This window comes from Podarcis filfolensis (genome assembly GCF_964270895.1).
Source record: "Podarcis filfolensis genome assembly, chromosome: 2".
Classification (NCBI taxonomy): Eukaryota; Metazoa; Chordata; class Lepidosauria; order Squamata; family Lacertidae; genus Podarcis; species Podarcis filfolensis.
Window position 1 is genome coordinate 16489546 of NC_139605.1, and position 20045 is coordinate 16509590.

Sequence of the window (20045 nt, forward strand, 5' to 3'; positions counted from 1 at the left end):
GGGAGCCAACAGAGCACATTTTGAAATTTTGAGAAAGTGCCGTGGGCACCAGACACAAAATGGCTGCCTTGGCGGTGTGATGTAACACAAAATGGCTGCCACTTATAAAAGAGCTGAACATGAGACAGGAGCGCAAGGCGTGCCCCCTTTCCTGTCAATATGAGGATAGATACCAATATCAGCCACCGCCACTCTCACCCACAAAGAGATGTTTTATTTGCACCTCTCCTCTGTTCAGAACTGATCAGGCGGCCGGTGTCCACTCCTAGTCGCCAGTGAAATGTGGGCCTGTTTAAGGAGAGGCCAAGCCAGTTTATGCAGGAACTGAGCACGAAGAGCAAATGGCCTCTGTTGCTTGTGTGTTGTTGTTGTTGTTTAGTCGTGTCTGACTCTTCGTGACCCCATGGACCAGAGCATGCCAGGCACTCCTGTCTTCCACTGCCTCCCGCAGTTTGCTCAAACTCATGCTGGTAGCTTCGAGAACACTGTCCAACCATCTTGTCCTCTGTCGTCCCCTTCTCCTTGTGCCCCCCATCTTTCCCAACATCAGGGTCTTTTCCAGGGAGTCTTCTCTTCTCATGAGGTGGCCAAAGTATTGGAGCCTCAGCTTCACGATCTGTCCTTCCAGTGAGCACTCAGGGCTGATTTCCTTCAGAATGGATAGGTTTGATCTTCTTGCAGTCCGTGGGACTCTCAAGAGTCTCCTCCAGCACCATAATTCAAAAGCATCTATTTTTCGGCGATCAGCCTTCTTTATGGTCCAGCTCTCACTTCCATACATCACTACTGGGAAAACCATAGCTTTAACTATACGGACCTTTGTTGACAAGGTGATGTCTCTGCTTTTTAAGATGCTGTCTGTTGCTTGTGCAGGAACAGTCAAACAATCTCGCTCAGTATTGTCTACTCTGACTGGCACCAGCTCCCCAGAGTTTCAGGCACAGTTTTCTCCCTGCCCCACTTGGAGATGCTGGGGGCCAAACCCAGGATCTTCGGCCTTCAAAGTAGATGCTCTGCCACCAAGCTTTGGCCCTTTGTCATTGCTAACCATGCTCTCCTTTCAGAGCGCTGTTTATGGAGCCCACACTGCTGATGCTCGATGAGCCCACCAACCACTTGGATCTCAACGCCGTCATCTGGCTTAACAAGTAAGTCGCTGCCTCCGTGCGTCTGGGGGCATAACATCTCACAATATATATAATCAAAATAAAAACGACAACCCAACAACACTCCCCCCTAAAAAAGAGCCACATTTTAAAAGAGTATAGGATGCCAATCAGATCAACCAAAGGCCTAGTTAAAAAGGAGCGTTTTTGCCTGGCGCCTAAAGGTGTATAATGAAGGCGCCAGGCGAACTTCCCTAGGGAGAGCATTCCACAGACGGGGAGCCACTGCAGAGAAGGCCCTGTTCTCGTGCTGCCACCCTCTGGACCTCTTGAGCAGCAGGCACACGAAGAAGGGCCTCGGAAGATGATCTCGGGGTCCGGGTAGGTTCATATGGAAAGAGGCAGTCCTTGAGGTATTGCAGTCCTGAGCTGCTTAAGGCTTTATAGGTCAAAACCAGCACTTTGAATCAGGCACGGAAACTAATTGGTAGCCAGTGCAGTTGGACCAGGATCGGTGTAATATCCTCAAACCGTCTTGCTCTGGTGAGCAACCTGGCCGCTGAATTCTGCATCGGCTAAAGTTTCTGAACCGTCTTCAGAGGCAGCCCTGCATGTAACGCATTGCAGTAATCTAACCTTGAGGTTAGCAGAGCATAGACAGGGATAGTTAGGCTATCCCTGTCCTGATAGGGGCATAGCTGGGCCACCAGCTGATGGAAGGCGCTCTGGGCCGCTGCTTCCAAAGCAGGGTGGTTCCATTACAAGGAAAATGTACTCCCTATAATCTTTTTAAAAAGCATCTGGTGATGGGTTAAAACTGTGAAAACCAGTCCTCTCTCTTTCACTGTCTAACAATTGCTCCATACTCTCTTACAGCTACCTCCAAACATGGAAGAAGACCCTCCTTATTGTCTCTCACGACCAGGGTTTCCTGGACGACGTGTGTACGGATATCATCCATCTGGACATGCAGAAGCTTTTCTACTACCGGGGAAACTACAGTGAGTGCCCACAGAAGCCTCCATATTGGAAGGGCTAGGCAGTTTTTTTTGTTGGGGGGGAGGCAATGCCGTTGCTAGGGTGCTGTTGTGTTTCTTTGCGGGGGGGGAGTTAAGGAAGTGAAACATCAAGGAAAACTCATTCAATATCGGTCATGAGGTAATTTTGTAGAACTGAAGCTTCCCCCCCCCCTCAAAAAAAAATCTAGAAATCTGTCAAGTTAGAGAAATTGGATTTTGACTTCAGACATTTCAACTTCAAAATTCCTTGGAATTTGAAGGGTTTTAGAGAGCCAGTGTGGTGTAGTGGTTAAGAGCGGTAGTCTTGTAATCTGGTGAACCGGGTTTGCATCTCCGCTCCTCCACATGCAGCTGCTGGGTGACCTTGGGCTAGTCACACTTCTCTGAAGTCTCTCAGCCCCACTCACCTCACAGAGTGTTAGTTGTGGGAGAGGAAGGGAAAGGAGAATGTTAGCCGCTTTGAGACTCCTGAAGGGGAGTGAAAGGCAGGATATCAAATCCAAACTCTTCTCCTTCTTTTCTTCTTGTCGGGGCAGTCTTTTCCCTGCATGTTTTTGTGTTGTATGGGTTGCTGTTGTTTTAAAGAGCATAAAGTATTGCATGCCCTTAAAGGCCAGCTTTCAAATAGAATCAGAGGGTTGAATCTAGAAGTCGTGTGAATTGAACTGAGCTCAAGGGGTGCTCTCAATGGAGAGGGCCTGATTTTCACCAAGTGCCCAGGCTGCTGTTACTTTTGTACATTTAAGCCCTGTCTGAGTCTCTGAGATTGAGGTCTACTTCTAGTTCAGAATGCAGTACTTCAGAAACTTAGAGGCCCAAAACACCGCTTCTGGGTGGAATGTTGTTAGACTGTGAAATCTCCTTGCCACAGAGCCATGTCTCCAGAGGCCTCCATTTGTTGCAGATACAACATAAACTCCTTCCTTTGTTCAAACTGGAGCAAGGACACAGATCTTGTGACTTGGAGTGGAGTCGCATGACTGTAGCAAAAGATTTCAGGGCTGCCTCTCAATTCCCACGCCTTCCACCAGGGCAAGAGAAATGGACGTTTTCACACAGAACGTGGAATGCTGACGTTTGGCAAAACTCATTCTCTCTCTCTCTGTTCAATATATTTTACCTCACGACTTAACTCAGCCAACATAGACCATTTGATGCAAAGTTCAGAAATGACTCCTTGGCAATTTCTTTCCCTTTTCTTTCTCTCCCTTTGCTCTGGCTCCTGATGAAATCAATTTAAATTCAAGGAAGGGGGAGAATGGGGAATAGCGGGACAGAAAAGTTCAGTTTTGCCAGCAGAATAACTAAATAAATGTATGCAAATATGCTTGTCCAGTAATGAGGTGTCAGAATTCAAACTCCCTGCCCAACTCTAAGCAGAGGTGGCTCCATTCTCCCCCCCTTTTTTTAAATATGGGAGGAGAAATGGCGGGGCACCCCTCTGGAAGCACGAGGGCTCAAGATTAGTGATTCAGTAGACTGGGTGGAATCTTAAAACTCCGGGGCGTTTCAGCCTAACGTGTCTCCGGCCTTTTTTTTTTTTTTTTTTTTTGCCAATATGCAAGTGCTGAGATAGCAAGGCAGTTTTATCAAATGTGCAAATGTATTTTCTAGGATTGAGCAACTGAAACCAGGTTGCTGCTGGTTTTGAGCCCTGGAGCAAAACAAGTCCCTGCTCAGCGACAAGCAGTGACTTGGATCACGTTGGAATCCACTTCCCATAGTCTAGGGGTATCTGCAAAACTAGATTTCCCCATGCCTGACTTTCCCAGGGTGCATTTCCAGGGAGGTTTGAATCTCTGTCACCTGTCATTCACAAACCTCTTCTTGGAAGATTTAGTTCATGCATCCTTATCACCTATAACAGCTAATCATCTGGTAGCAATATACTTCTGGTTAGCAAATACCGGTGCCTGCAAGTGTTGGGTGTTATGAAGTGTGTATGCCAGCCTGCAGTTCTCACTTGCAATCCTGACACCCTTCCCCCCCCCCCCCCGGAGATGTTGCAACTAAGCTAGCTTAAACACGCACGCCATGGAGGCTTTTTCAGGGCCAAAATAGAACTTCCAGGCTCAGGCGCTGTCTGCAATAGCAAAAAGCTGGGCTCCAAGGAGTGCTTCATAACATGGTGGAGAGCCGTTGCCTCAAGGTCTTTGCTGGCCACAGCTAGACTCCCAATTCAAGACAAGATAGTTCAGATCTCCAAGATGATGTTGAACTACAACTCCCATCATCCCTGGCTATTGGGTGCTGACCGGGTCTGATGAGAGTTGTTGTCCAACAACAGGAGAAGGCAGATCCAGGCTGATTGATCCAACCAATGCAGTTCTTAAGAGTTCTCTTCACCCCTCTGCATCTCTCTTCACCCCACACCCCACCCCAGTGACTTTCAAGAAGATGTATCAGCAGAAACAGAAGGAGCTTCTGAAACAGTACGAGAAGCAAGAGAAGAAACTGAAAGACCTCAAGGCCGGAGGGAAGTCAACAAAGCAGGCAGTAGGTTTCCGGTTTGTATTCTGTCATGGGACCCACAGACTCGGGAGGAAACCCCCCCCCCCCCAATAAACATTTGCACAGTTAGGTTCTTCTCTGTGGGCTTCCTGGGAGCAGGGCGGTCCAAGGCGGCAGAGCTTTTCCATGAGTTAATCTGTGGAACTACACGCTGCAGTGTTCTTTACAGCGATTAAATGATCACAACCGTTGGGATAAGATGGCACCCTTAGCCTTCTGCGTGGCCTCGGATATCAGGGCAGACTTTTACTTCAGTGGTGGAAGTTGACAGGAGGGGGGTTGGTTCTAGTCTCAGTGGCCCTTCTGAAAAAATGTACACAGTATTGCACTTTTTAATTAAGGGTTTCTGTCTGCTGAGATTAAAAGAGCATAGCGGCCGAGATTGGGCCTGTCAAGAATGCTTGCCAATAATCGGTGTCCCCGTTAACCTGTCTCCCTCCGGCCATCCCCAGGAAAAGCAGACCAAGGAGGCCCTGACCCGAAAGCAGCAGAAGTGCCGTAAGAAGAACCCGGATGAAGAGGCGAGCGAGGTGCCCGAGCTGCTGAAGCGGCCAAAGGAGTACACTGTTAAATTCACCTTTCCAAACCCGCCACCCCTCAGCCCACCCATTCTGGGCTTGCACGGTACGAGTCTGCGTTAGCAAGGGAGAGTCCATCGGGGAGCAGGGGCAGGCAGTCGTCTTGGTGACCGGAAAATCACAAAGAAAAGAAATCAATGGCATCTATTACATAGACAGACAGACAGACAGACAGACAGACAGACAGACAGAGTGGTACCTCGGGTTACATACGGTTCAGGTTACATACGGTCCAGGTTACAGACTCCGCTAACCCAGAAATAATACCTCGGATTAAGAACTTTGCTTCAGGATGAGAACAGAAATCGTGCTCCAGCGGCGCGGCAGCAGCAGAAGGCCCCATTAGCTAAAGTGGTGCTTCAGGTTAAGAACAGTTTCAGGTTGAGTACAGACCTCCGGAACGAATTAAGTACTTAACCTGAGGTACCACTGTAAAGGTAAAGGACTCCCGATAGTTAAGTCCAGTCACGAACGACTCTGGGGTTGCAGCGCTCATTTCGCTTTACTGGCCGAGGGAGCCGGCGTTTGTCCACAGACAGTTTTTTTCGGGTCATGTGGCCAGCATGGCTAAGCCACTTCTGGCGAAACCAGAACAGCGCACGGAAACGCCGTTTACCTTCCCACCGGAGCCGTACCTATTTATCTACTTGCACTTTGGCATGCTTTCAAACTGCTAGGTTGGCAGGAGCTGGGACTGAACAACGGGAGCTCACCCTGTCGCGGGGATTCGAACCGCCGACCTTCCGATCGGCGACCTTCCAATCAGCAAGTCCTAGGCTCAGTGGTTTAGACCACAGCACCACCTGCATCCCATTAGATAGATAGATAGATAGATAGATAGATAGATAGATAGATAGATATTAATATATGATTATTGCTACAACATATAAGAATTACCTTTTACATGTGTCTCAACATACTATGAAAACAACTAAGTTCTTGTGACGAGTGTTTTGCTTCCAGATACAGTGGTACCTTGATTCTTGAACTTAATCGGTTCCAGGAGTCTGTTCAACTCCCGAAACCATTCAAAAACCAAGGCGCGGCTTCTGATTGGCTGCAGGAGCTTTCTGCACTCAATCGGAAGCTGTGTCAGACGTTCGGCTTCCAAAAACCGTTCACAAACCAGAACACTTCTGTTCTGTTTGTTTGACAATTAAGCTGTTTGAGAACCAAGGTACCACTGTAGTTTTAAGAGGCAATCATTGTAAATGATAGCTACAACAATATATTACAGCAATAGCACATAAGAACATATATGAAATGGACTTGTACTATAACGAAAGCAAAACAGGCTTGCGTAGCTAGAACGAGCCACTAAGACCAAAAACATACATTTAATTGTGAAGCTGCGTCTAAAAAGAAACACTGTTGTTGAGATCTCCAGATTCTATTTTGTTCCATTGCTTCTTCAAAACTAACTTAGAAATAATAATAGATTAATATATTTATTGAGAATAGCGTGCGCACACACAAAATTTATTTCCATGGTTTCCTACAACAGGGTGACTACAGTTAGAGATATTTCCTTCCCTGTAGCCCACTTTCCTCCTTTTTCCCTCCTGTAGGTGTGGACTTCTGTTATGAGGGGCAGAAGCCTCTTTTCAAAAATTTGGACTTTGGGATTGACATGGAATCTCGAAGTAAGTGATGTTGGGGTCGGGGGCGGTGAATAAGTCCTTCTAAGAAACTTGTATGCCAGCACTTCATGTTTGCCTCTTGTTTACTGAATGAGAAATCCACGTCAGCGTGCTGGCTACGTGATGTCCTTTGAAACCGTCATAGTTCCTTCCAGATGTTGTTGGACTCCATCTCCCATCAGCCCAGGCCGTCACAGCTAAAGGTTGGGAGTCTAGCAACATCTGGAGCCACACTTGATTATCCCTGTTTTAACATCTTCTAGTGTTTTATTTTTGCCTGAGAGTTCCCTTCTCAAGTCTGTCTGCCTCAGCTCTTGAGAGCAGGCCACGGGGAGGATCTCCTGAAAGCATCGCTTGCCACGCAGGGATCTCAGAGTTGACTCTGCTTTTCTCTCTCCCCTCAGTCTGTATCGTGGGTCCCAACGGCGTCGGGAAAAGTACGCTGCTGTTGCTGTTAACGGGTAAATTGACGCCGGTAAGTGAGCCCTGCCCCTCTTCCCCCTTTTTTGTATTCCTCGTTTTTTTTAATCATCCCGCTTTGTTCCTGAGATGGCCTCCCTTTTCTGCTTGTCTTCCCTCCACCACATGCCTCTGCTGATCCCGCCAGGAATGTGTGTCCCATTTCTGCTCAGGCAGTGAGAAGGGCTGCTCTAGGTGTGTCCTCAAATTCAGCCCCCCTTGGTGCATGAATTGGGCCACGCCATTGCTGGGGAGCAAGGGGCGAGCTGCAGGACCCATCTGTGGATGGCCACGTGTTTATTTAGTAGATTCATATACCACTTTTTGAATATAGAGTCCTTTAAGCAACATTTATAAAAGCGCTACAGGTACACCAAGGACCATGTGCTCACAAAACAACCGTCCCTGCTGAAACAGGAACTCGCATCAGGGGTTCCTTCCTGCAGGGCAAGTGGTGTTTCTTGGCCCTGTGGTGGGAACAGGGCGGTCTGACTGGAGCAGGCCCAGCTGTTGTCTATGCCTGCTCACCTCCTGTGAATCTGGGGCCTTCTGCAAGAGCATTTAACCTTGGGCTCTGCTTTGCAGCCAGCAAGCTCTCTCCTACCCAGGTTTGTAGGCCTGGACCTGAGGAGTTTAACTGCTGAGCAAACATCTATCCCAAGAGCTGTCCAACCCAAAATTTTAATCAAAAGAACAGTAGGGTGTTTGTGTGTGTGTGTTTTGGTGGCCCATACGGGGACCAAAAGAACAGTAGGTGTTGGTCAAATCCAGGCAAACTCTTATCACTGCTGCTCAAATGTCCCTCTTGTACCTTAAGCAGGCACAAAATCATTCCTTTCCAATTTGCACGATCCCAAAATAGGCTGCATTTTGTGTGTGTGTGTTTGTGTGTTTGGTTTTACAAGTTCATTCACAGAAAAATATTCTTGCAAATATTAAAATTTAACACAAATATTCTTTCGAAACCTAGGACTTCGCTGCTCCCCTCTGTGGTTTCATTAAAAAACGTTTCCAACTGCAGATTTTAAGTCTATCCAGTTTACAGTCCACAATTATATCCAAAGTCTATGTATCATTGCAATAGTCCAATAGTTTCATCTGCCAGTCCTCCCTCATAGGTATCTTATCATCTTTCCTGCTCTGGGCACAAGCAACATCCTTGCACGTGGCATTTTGGCCCTGCTGAATCCGATCTTTTTGAGCACTTCTTTTTTAATCTGGTTGGATCTCAGGGAAGGTCATTAGACCTTTGGACTACACTCTTAACTTGTTTTTGTTTCTGTTTTCATCCTTCCAGACAAGAGGGGAAATGAGAAAAAACCACAGGCTGGTAAGTACCCGTGGCAATACAGCAGGGAATGTGGAATGACATTTTGAGGGGGGGTGGGCGGTTCACATCTGGAATAGCAAAGCAAGCATGTGACTCCAAATGGAAGGATCTTTGTCCTGCTGGAAGCTGGTTTGTTCCAAGAAACCATGAAAACAAATAGTTTATGTCTTCACCTGACAAGACACATATGGCAGAGGGGTTTCCTATCTTTGCTTTTGAGAAGCTGCTGGGAGGCAGAGGGTCCTGGGGTTGAATGTGAGAGGCCCTGGATTGATTTCTTTCTTTTATGATGGCTATTACATTTCTTCCCCGCCTCTCCTCCAAGAAGCTCGTGGATGTTGGGATTTCATTCTCTCATTGCTGGATCATGTGATCCTTATTTACATTCCATACTGCTGGAAGTGTATGGAACAGACACTGAACTTCTGTTCTTTGTGCTTTAGTTTTCTGCTCTTTGTTCTCTGCTCTCGGACAGAGAAGACATGTGAGACGCTGCTCACACTAGCCATCTTTGTTGTTTTGATTTGCTGTAAATAAAGAAGCTTTCGTGGCACCACATACCCTACGCAGCCTCACTTCTTGCTGAAACTCTGCTATAGTGTGCCCACAGGTCCACTGGATATGGGATGCAGTACAGGGGATGTACGCATAATGGATGCATGTCTCTAAGAGTGGTCTGCTGAAAAATCAGTGCAGAGCAATGGGATCTCTAATAATAATAATAATAATAATAATAATAATAATAATAATAATAATAATAATTTTTATTTATTTATATCCCGCCCTCCCCAGCCGAAGCTGGGCTCAGAGTGGCTAACAAGAAGTAAGAATAGCACAGTGTACATAAAATCACACAGTTGATTAATTAAAATACATTCTAAAATCAATTCAGAATCAAATTAATGGCAACTATTGGGCTAGAGCTCTATGAGGATTACAGAAGGAGAGAGCGGGTCAGACTGTGCCCTGGCCAAAGGCCTGGTGGAATAGCTCTGTCTTGCAGGCCCTGCGGAAAGATGTCAAGTCCCTCTCCTCTGTCCAGAGGTGCCAGGAACATATGGCTGAGCTCGCACAGCACCTCAGTGTGGCACCCTTTTAAACTGGTTAAGGGAGTGGGGTGGTGGTGGTAGTAGTAGTAGTAGTAGTAGTAGTAGTAGTAGTGGTGGTAATTAATATATCTTATTTATTTATAGCTTATTTATACCCCGCCCATCTGGCTGGGTTTCCCCAACAACTCTGGGTGGCTCCCAACAGAATATCAAAAACTCATAAAACAGTTTTTTAAAAAAACTTCCCTAAGCAGGGCTGCCTTCAGGTGTCTTCTAAACGTCAGATAGTTGTTCATTTCCTTGACATCGAATAGGAGGGTGTTTGACAGGGCAGGCCACACAACCGGACGGGTGGCATTTCCCTTTGCAGGATGAAACACCTGTCCTTTTCTCTCTTGGCAGAAAATCGGGTTCTTCAACCAGCAGTATGCCGACCAGCTGAATATGCAGGAAACGGCGACAGAGTACCTGCAGCGCAACTTCAACCTGCCCTACCAGGATGCCCGCAAATGCCTGGGGCGGTTTGGCCTGGAGAGCCATGCCCATACCATCCAGATCTGCAAGCTCTCTGGTATATAAAGTAATAATATAGTGGTACCTCGGGTGACAAACACTTCGGGTAGTACCTTGGGTTGAGAACTTTACCTCAGGATGAGAATGGAAATCACGCGGTGGCAGCGGGAGGCCCCATTAGCTAAAGTGGTGCCTCAGGTTAAGAACAGTTTCAGGTTAAGAATGGACCTCCGGAATGAATTAAGTTTGTAACCCGAGGTACCACTGTAATAAATAACAACAACAACAAATTTATTATTTATACCCTGCCCACCCGACTGGGTTTCTCCAGCCACTCTGAGTGGCTCCCAACAAAATATTAAAAACACGATGAAACATCAAACATTAAAAACTTCTCTAAACAGGGCTGCCTTCAGATGTCTTCTAAAAGTCAGATTGTTGTTTGTTTCCTTGACATCTGACGGGAGGGCGCCACCACCAAGAAGGCCCTCTGCCTGGTTCCCTGTAACTTCACTTCTCACAGTGAGGGAACCACCAGGAGGCCCTCTGCGCTGAACCTCTGTGTCCGGGCAGAACGATGGGGGTGGAGACGCTCCTTCAGGTACACTGGGCCGAGGCTGTTTAGGGCTTTAAAGGTCAGCATCAACACTTTGAATTGTGCTCAGAAACGGACTCTCTCGGGAGTGGGGAGAAGGAGGAAGAAAAGGAGGAGCCTTGGGGCAGGGTGGGCTGGAGAACGAAGGGTTGCCATGAAGAGTTTCCCTGCTTGGCCTTCGTTGCTCGTGCTCTACCTTGGGCTGGAGAAATGGGAAGTGGGCGGCTTTCAGGGACTGATATTTAATAGCTTTTAGAAAAGGACTGGGGCTCGTGGAATCATAGGGACCCTGAGGGCTATCTATGCCAACCCCCTGCAATGCAGGAATCTCTGGTAAAGCATGCATATAACAAATGGTCATCCTTGCAGGGCTAAACAGCTGTGACCCCACCCATTGTCCTTATTTAGCTGCCCTCAGTGGATGAAAGATCTTACCTGCCCCAGCTTTGGCAAAGCTGTTTCCCTACCTCCAATGTCAAAGGTGGTGTGCCTCTGAAAGCCATCCGCAAGTGGGGAGATTGCTCCTGCTTGCACTCTTCCCTGGCTCCTGTGAGAACAGGGTGCTGGACTAGATGGGCACTTCTGAGGTTCCTATTCATAGGGGGAGCATCTCACATTCATTGTCTCTCTTCTGTTTTGTACTTCCTTCCAGGGGGACAGAAAGCCCGCGTGGTCTTTGCTGAACTCGCTTGTAGGGAACCAGATGTCCTCATTTTGGTGAGTCCCACACATAACTCCTTGAAGAGGAGGGGCGGCGTATGGGATATATCTTGTAAGATTGTGATAGTTATCTCATTACTACAAAATTGCAATAAATTTGAACCTAATCAATCTTGGAGCACTGGGATTGTTCCCCGATGTAAAGGTAAAGGGACCCCTGACCATTAGGTCCAGTCGTGGCCGACTCTGGGGTTGCGGCGCTCATCTCGCTTTATTGACCGAGGGAGCCGGCGCACAGCTTCCGGGTCATGTGGCCAGCATGACTAAGCCGCTTCTGGCGAACCAGAGCAGCGCACGAAAATGCCGTTTACCTTCCCGACGAAGCGGTACCTATTTGTCTACTTGCACTTTGACGTGCTTTTGAACTGCTAGGAGCAGGGACCGAGCAACGGGAGCTCACCCCGTCGCAGGGATTTGAACCGCTGACCTTCTGATCAGCAAGTCCTAGGCTCTGTGGTTTAACCCACAGTGCCACCCATGTCCTAGCTCCACCCGAGGAATTGCCACAATAAGACCTGCCTTCCTTCCCTCCCCTCCCCTCCCCCCTTCCTTCCTTCCTTCTTTCCTTCCCTCCTCTCCTTGCTTCCTTCCCTCCTCTCCTTGCTTCCTTCCCTCCTCTCCTTGCTTCCTTCCTTCCTTCCCTGTCTCTTAATGAAAGGATGGTAATCCTTGGTGCACCTTCCTCCAATTCTATTTCTCTTTTCTTCACAACCCCATTCAACTACCCTCTGATTCAGATCCTGAGCTAATCTTTAAGGGCCTAAAAGCACTTTCCTGAGTCTGCATTGGCTTCTGGTTGCTAATGCTTGGAAACCCAGCAAGGCTGCTGCAGAACCTGGGAGTCGAAAGCATCCTTCTCCAACCCCCCTACCCGACCCCCCACCACTGTAGAGCAATGAAAATCCAAGAGACTGTCCCTGTCCCCACCCCCATGCACTTCATCCTCTTTTGTGACTTTTCTTGGCCCCCCCAGGATGAACCGACGAATAACCTGGATATTGAGTCAATTGATGCCTTGGGCGATGCCATCAATGAGTATAAAGGAGGTGAGTGAAACATCTGGAGAGCACTGGGTTGGGGAAGGCCGTTCTAAAGAGCATATGGATTATGTTTCCTACATTTGGAATGATCACTTTGCAGCTGGGGTCACTTCCAGACCCTGCATTTGAAGCCCATTTCAAGCATATTTACGCACACAGCTTCTGCCCTGTGAATCCTGGGAGTTGTCGTTTGTGGGGGGTGATGGGAATTGTAGTTCTGTGGGGGTGAACTACAGTTCCCAGGATTCTTGGGGGGGGGGAGCTGTGACTGCTAAAGTGGTAGGTGTGTGCTTTGAATGCATGGTGCGGATGTGACTGAAGACACCATACACGCAGCAGAACTGGACTGCCAACGAAGTTGATTCAGGACAAGAGGGGAAAGAGAATTATTTAGTCCCCCAGACATTTGTAGCTGATATGGAACTCACTGCCTTGCGATCGCTGCTTTTAACAAGAATTAGACAAACCTACAGGAGAGGCTAGATCTAGCAACAAGGACCAAGGCTAGCTAAGTGAAACCTCCATGTTCAGAGGCAGTAGTAGTTTTTGGCATCTGCCTGTCTCAAGAAATGTAGTGCTCCTCTGGGGGTAAAGTCAAACAGCACCAAAGTGTATATCTCTGAATATTTGATGCTTGAGACAGACGAGGGGTGGGGTAGCTTTCTTCTTTATGCCCTGTTTTGTAATTTTCCCGGTAGTGTCTAGCTGAAGAATGCTATACAGTCGTACCTCGGAAGTTGAACAGAATCCATTCCAGAAGTCTAAAACATTCAGAAACCAAGACACAGCTTCCGATTGGCTGCAGGAAACTCCTTCAGCCAGTCAGAAGCTGCGGAAGTCGCATCGGACCAGTACCAGATTTATGTATAAGCTAAACAAGTTATAGCTTAGGGCTCCACTCTCTTGGGGGCCCAAAAAAATTTTAAAGGGAAAAAAAATGGATGTACATTTCCAAAATATAAGATAAAATACAAATAAAATAAAGCCTACATACAGCAACAGTGTTTTGTGTTGTGTAGGCTCCTAGGATGTAAGTAATGGGCCCCGCCTGCTATCCTATTAGGTCCATAAATTACCATATAGCATATATTCAACACAAAAAACGACAATTTGTTGTTGACAAAGGACAGCTGGACATATAAAGGGCCCCATTACCTTCAGTAGCTTAGGGCCTCATCAAACCTAAATCCGGCCCTGCATCAGACGTTCGGGTTCCAAAGAACGTTGCAAACCGGAACAGTCAATTCCGGGTTTGCGGTGTTCAGGAGCCAAAACATTCGACTCGCAAGGCGTTCAGGAGCCAAGGTACCACTGTATTAGACAGACCTTTAGACCCAGTCTAGTTGCATCTGGGCATGGACTCAAGTTCCAGTGTGGCACTTGTTAGCTATTTTTCTAAGTCACGCAGAGCGATGCAGCAGTTTCACCCTCAAAGCCCTAGTGATGAAGTAGACCTCACACACAAGATTTTGAAGATAATTCTTTACCTGCAGGATGGCAAATATTAACAAGCAGTATTGTATATGCATATCAAGTCTGATACAACGTGTTTCTCTCTCCCTTGAGCCCAAGAGAGGGTCTTTTTGCTTCTTGCTTTCAAAACTCCTTTATAGCAGAGCATAAGTTAGCAGTCTGTAGTTTGTCTGTCCTCACAAACTCCTCCAGATATAGCATCTGCTTGAAGTTTCCGTATTCAGTGAAACAGCCAGCCAACCGCCAACTCCAACCCTTCCTATCTGACAGACACACACACACACACACACACACACACACACACACACACTTTTAAAGGGAGTTAACAAATTGACACAGCAATGATTCCACGTTTCATTCTTTTTTATGGTTTATTTATTTATATTTTATACATTTATTTGCATTTCATACATTCTTCCTTTTTTGACAAAGTAATAATCATAAATGAATGAGAATTAAAATGTGCACCCCACCACTGAGACCATTCCATTGTAACTATCCAGCCTCCCAAAATTCCAACACCTCTAGCGATGGTTTGACCCCTTTCCGTTTTAACAGTACAATTTCTGCAAACAACCCTCCATATCTCCTCAAAATCATTTTTCCTGCATATTCCTCGTCTTACCTAAATGGCACATGTTAATTTATCATTAATAGCTATATCCCGCAACTCTTTATACCGTTCTTCCATTTTGTATTCACCTTTCCCCTTCCACTTCCTAGCTATAATAATTCTTGCAGCTGTCAAGAAATTTGTGAGCAAGTCCTTTGTAGCCTGCGAACCTTCCACTCCATTGTAAATTGATAATAATGCTACCCCTGGACTTTATTTCTGTTATCTCCTTAAACACCCTTTGCCAAAAAAATTTACATATTTTCACCCCCACCACATGTGAACATGATTCCACATTTCTGTGACCTCAATTGGAGTCACAAGATTTTGCGGCTATTACATTACATTGGTTTTCTTTTCACCCTTACAATTCATTCTTAGTAAAATACATTTTCTAACAAATACAGTACAAATATGAACATGCCCTGCTCATGTTCCCAGCCACTACTTCTCTCTGGTAGCTCTTGAGACCAGAAAAGGCACATACCGTATTTTTCCATGTATAAGACACCCCCATGTATAAATTTTTGGGGACTCAGATTTAAGAAAATTTGGGGGGAAATGCTGAAAATCACTAACCCGACTGACAAACGCTGACAATCGCTCGTGTTGCAGAAGCCAACAGCAGCCGGCAATTGCACGCCCAATTGACACAGGGGCAGCCAATCCGCAGCAGCCCTTGTCACAGCAACTGATCACCTGCCCAATTACTGCAGCAGCAGCCAATCCACAACAGCCCTTGCCGCAGCCACCAATCACCCACCAAATTGCTGCTGACAAGCTCCTGCTTGCGGCTGCAACCGATCACCAGTCCCCCCAATGCACTATCCGTGTATAAGACGACCCCCCGTTTTTTAATGTTATTTTAGAGTAAAAAACCATTGTCTTATACACAGAAAAGTGTGGTATATTGTCCTGTGGAAGGGGTTTTTTGTGGGGGTGGGTGTTTTGCAGCAAGTGGGATTTTCTTAGAGCAGGATGTGCTAACTGTCCCGCCTCTTCCCCCTTCCAGCCGTCATCGTTGTGAGCCACGACGCCCGGCTTATCACAGAGACCAACTGCCACCTTTGGGTGGTGGAAGACTGCTCTGTCAACCAGATAGATGGTGACTTCGAAGACTACAAGCGTGAAGTGCTGGAGGCCTTGGGCGAAGTCCTGGTCAATCGGCCCCGGGAATGAGGATGAACGAGGCAGGGCCTCTTCAGTACAGGCCCCGCCTCCCTTGGTTTTCCTAGCAGAAGCTCCTCCCTTTCCTTGGGAAGCCGGACTCTATTTATCTGACAGCTGAGGGAGGAAAGAGTGAGCATTGAGAAGGAGCTAACAGCTCCATCTTACTCTTCCCTCTCCACCACCAGCAGGAAAGTTAAAAATGTTTGAGGGGGTTGAAAAAGAGTGGGTGTGTCTCCCAGCGGCTTGTTGTCCCCGCCCCCGAGGCTGGCATTTTGGTGTCATTTTTACAAATCTCCTCTCTCTTTTTCCTCCCACTGTACACTTAATAAATTAAAATGTGAAGGATGCTTTTGCCTGATGGGCTGCCTTTGTATTTATTTATGTATATAGATGTGTATATATGTCAGCACATCGAAAAACAAGCGCTGAGATGGAAACATAATTGCACAGTTTGCAACAATGCATCAGATAATGAGTCGCTAAGATTATAATCCAGATTATCAATATCTCTGAATAAACAAGGAAGAAAGCAACATACCGTATTTTTTGCTCTGTAAGACTCACTTTTTCCCTCCTAAAAAGTAAGGGGAAATGAGTGTGCGTCTTATGGAGTGAATGCAGGCTGCGCAGCTATCACAGAAGCCAGAACAGCAAGTGGGATTGCTGCTTTCACTGCGCAGCGATCCCTCTTGCTGTTCTGGTTTATGAAATTCAGAATATTTTTTTTCTTGTTTTCCTCCTCCAAAAACTAGGTGCGTCTTGTGGTCTGGTGCGTCTTATAGAGCGAAAAATACGGCACTTCATACATTTAATACAGTTCATAGAAGAGCCTACTCAGTATCTGTCCCCTGTTTATATACTTAAAATCTTTTGTTTAAGGAGAATCATATTTATCTTAGAATCATAGAGTTGGAAGGGACCCTGGCGGTCATCTAGTCCAAACCCCTGCAGTGCAGGAATATGCAGCTGTCCCATACGAGAATCGAACCTGAGACCTTGCTGTTATCAGCACCACGCTCTAGCCAACAGAGCTATCTATGCGATTGCAAACAGGTTTAGTTTTTTTTAATTCTGGAGGATAGGGAGTGAGAAGGTGGGAACAAGGTGGTTGAGCAAGGGGAAGGAGGCAGGCAAGTGTTTCCCCACCATCACTGCCTCCTTTGAGGGGGAGGCCTCTAAGCAGTTTTAAAGTTCTGCTTCATAGCACCAGAGTTGCCAATGTGGTGCCCATGTGCCTGCAGCGCCGCCGGCCCCCCCACCCCTAAATTTGGCTTGAAGCAAGCATTCTGTTGTAGCCAGTAGCCAACTGGTTGCAATGACAGCTTCCTCTCGTTTGCAGATGTGCCTCCCCCCAAAAAGAGCTTGGTGCCCCTAGTGCATGTCGTGATATTTGCCAGATGGAGACCCTTAGCTCAGTTTGCAAAGGCCAGGGGTGGACAAGCTTTGGTCTTCATGGATCTATGATTGCACAAATGGGCATCTCAGCAAGTTGAACTGAAGATTAAGGTGCTGCTGAGGACATGCCAAGCCAGTCAGTTTTGTTTCCAAAACAGAATCTTCTGCCCTTCCACACACAAATCCCCTTCTGATCCTACCCCACCTTTGCTTCAGCAGCCTAATTTAGCAGGGTCGGGGAAGGGAATCTCTTTGGTTGCTATTGTTAAATCAGATTGAGGTTGAATCCTGACAAGACAGAAGTACTGTTTTGGGGGGACAGGAGGCAGGCGGGTGGGTGGGTGTGGAAGACTCCCTGATCCTGAATGGGGTAACTGTGCCCCTGAAGGACCAGGTGCGCAGCCTGGGAGTCATTTTGGACTCGCAGCTGTCCATGGAGGCGCAGGTCAATTCTGTGTCCAGGGCAGCTGTTTACCAGCTCCATCTGGTACGCAGGCTGAGACCCTACCAGCCCACAGACTGCCTTGCCAGAGTGGTGCATGCTCTGGTTGCCTCTCGCTTGGACTACTGCAATGCGCTCTATGTGGGGCTATCTTTGAAGGTGACCCGGAAACTACAACTAATCCAGAATACGGCAGCTAGACTGGTGACTGGGAGCAGCCTCCGAGACCACATAACACCGGTCTTGAAAGACCTACATTGGCTCCCAGTACGTTTCCGAGCACAATTCAAAGTGTTGGTGCTGACCTTTAAAGCCCTAAACGGCCTCGGTCCAGTATATCTGAAGGAGCGTCTCCAGCCCCATCATTCAGCACAGACACTGAGGTCCAACTCTGAGGGCCTTCTGGCAGTTCCCTCACTGCAAGAAGCCAAGTTACAGGGAACCAGGCAGAGGGCCTTCTTGGTACTGGCACCCACCCTGTGGAACGCCCTCCCACCTGATGTTAAAGAGAGCAACAACTACCAGACTTTTAGAAGACATCTGAAGGCAGCCCTGTTTAGGGAAGCTTTTAATGTTTGATAGACTACTATATTTTAATATTTTGTTGGAAGCTGCCCAGAGTGGCTGGGGAAACCCAGCCAGATGGGCGGGGTATAAATAATAAAAAAATATTTATTTATTTATTTTATACACTTCTGAATCTATTGCAACGCACCCCTAAATCTAACAGCAGATCCCAATCTACCGTCCACTCGCCTAGACAGCATGTAGCATTCACTGGGCTAAAGAGTGTTCTAAGTGGGTAGTAAGTGAAGACACACAGTGGCGTGCAGGAAATAGTTTTAATTCAAATTAAGTCAAATTGGTCTCATTCAGTCTCAGATCCCATGATAAGCAGTAACAGCTCAACTGGGACAAAGTTGGGTCAAGTGTGGAACAGTAATGCAGAAGAGAATTAAGAATGGGACAGGGAATAGGTGTGTGTGTGGAGCCTTTTCCTTGTTTAGCTTGTCTCTGCATCCATGAGGTCTAGAAACTTGTTTAATTGGATCTCAGAATTCTTCAAAATACTATGACTGTTAGTCGATTGACTGTAGACCAGTGAGGACAAGTCCTTATATTTGTTAGCTCTACTGCTGATATCTAGTCTTGCCATATTAAGTATTAATATTTCTTCAGTGGCATTGGGGTATTTTATCTAAATTTGCTGCAAGTTCCAAGTGTTCTTCTGGCCGCCCTAGTATTTGTAGGACTTGGGCTGCAGTGCCAGGGGGAATGAGGGCTGCTCTGATATTTCTACCCACAACATGGACTGGAAGTGCTGCCTTTGCCAGAAATGAAAGCTGCTTTCTTTACATGCCAGTTCTGGGGATTGGAACTCGGACTGTGAACTTTAAAACGGCAGCCTTGCTGTGTGTGCCAAGGTGATCAGGCCTGAGACACACGGTATTGAGGGGGTGTGGCTTTCCTTGCAAGGGAGAAATAACCAGGCCAAAAATAAAAATTCAAAAGCTTTATTTCCTAAGGAAACTTTTACACAACTAGGGTGTCTTCTCCTGCTTATGGAAAGTGAGCCTGGAAAAGGAAAATAGAAACTGGAGTGAAAGAATAGTCCCTGTCTGAGTGCACTAACCCTAATCTACACAGGTAACAGGATGGGGTGATACACCCACAAAAGAGATACCTGCAACAGGCAAATAACAGCCCCATCTGCTTCTTTCCTCCTAGCCACTATGAGTCATAGAACTGCAGAGTTAAAAGGGACCCCAGGGGTCATCTACTCCAACCCACTGCAATGCAGAAATCTCAGCTTGTTTAGTCCATGCACACACAAATGTTTCAGTGTGGTTGCCATGCAGTTGCTAAGGTGTCCTTACTGTCAAGGTTGAATTGCTCATTGCAATAAAATTTCAATCTAGATTTTAAAAAACCCAACAACACTGCTTTATTTAACTTTGAGATAAAAGGATAACAAGAGGCTTGTTACACATTTCGTTATTACATTATATGTAATAGAGAACAAATAGATCATAAGCACAAATGTCTCCAGCAAGCATTGACTCGGCAAGTTACCAAATCCACGAGTTGTCCCGAGCGCTTTTGCTTATTAGGGTTGTCTCTGCGGTTAAAAATACCAAACGCCTCTTCCTCGTGACAATAGAGCTGGAAAGGCCTACTTAATGCACTCGGCTTCCATAAGGCAGTGGAAGAAAGCAGGAAAATGCTACCTTGCAATGTGCCTGACCCTAAGGAAATGGTGAAATATGCAGGAAGCTAATCCTATCAGACGACAGGTGGCTGATTCTGAGCACCAAGCATGGATATGTCTGAAATGGCTAGAAAACTCTCATGCAGGGACATGCTCCAAACCTTGTGACAACAACCTTGTGTA

General features: G+C 46.7%; 1 protein-coding gene across 2 annotated transcripts in view; it reads left to right on the forward strand.

The window, feature by feature from the left end:
- Positions 1-16161, forward strand: part of ABCF1 (ATP binding cassette subfamily F member 1) — a 38327-nt gene extending 22166 nt beyond the window's left edge. For both annotated transcript variants that reach the window (XM_083600658.1, XM_083600659.1), the window contains exons 18-28: positions 1065-1148; positions 1983-2107; positions 4509-4621; positions 5089-5260; positions 6783-6857; positions 7259-7329; positions 8611-8643; positions 10095-10263; positions 11453-11517; positions 12494-12566; positions 15659-16161. In XM_083600658.1, the coding sequence (XP_083456784.1) occupies positions 1065-1148; positions 1983-2107; positions 4509-4621; positions 5089-5260; positions 6783-6857; positions 7259-7329; positions 8611-8643; positions 10095-10263; positions 11453-11517; positions 12494-12566; positions 15659-15825 (1147 nt within the window). In that variant the 3' untranslated portion in view covers positions 15826-16161. The remainder of the gene's footprint in view (positions 1-1064; positions 1149-1982; positions 2108-4508; positions 4622-5088; positions 5261-6782; positions 6858-7258; positions 7330-8610; positions 8644-10094; positions 10264-11452; positions 11518-12493; positions 12567-15658) is intronic.
- Positions 16162-20045: the final 3884 nt, after the last annotated feature.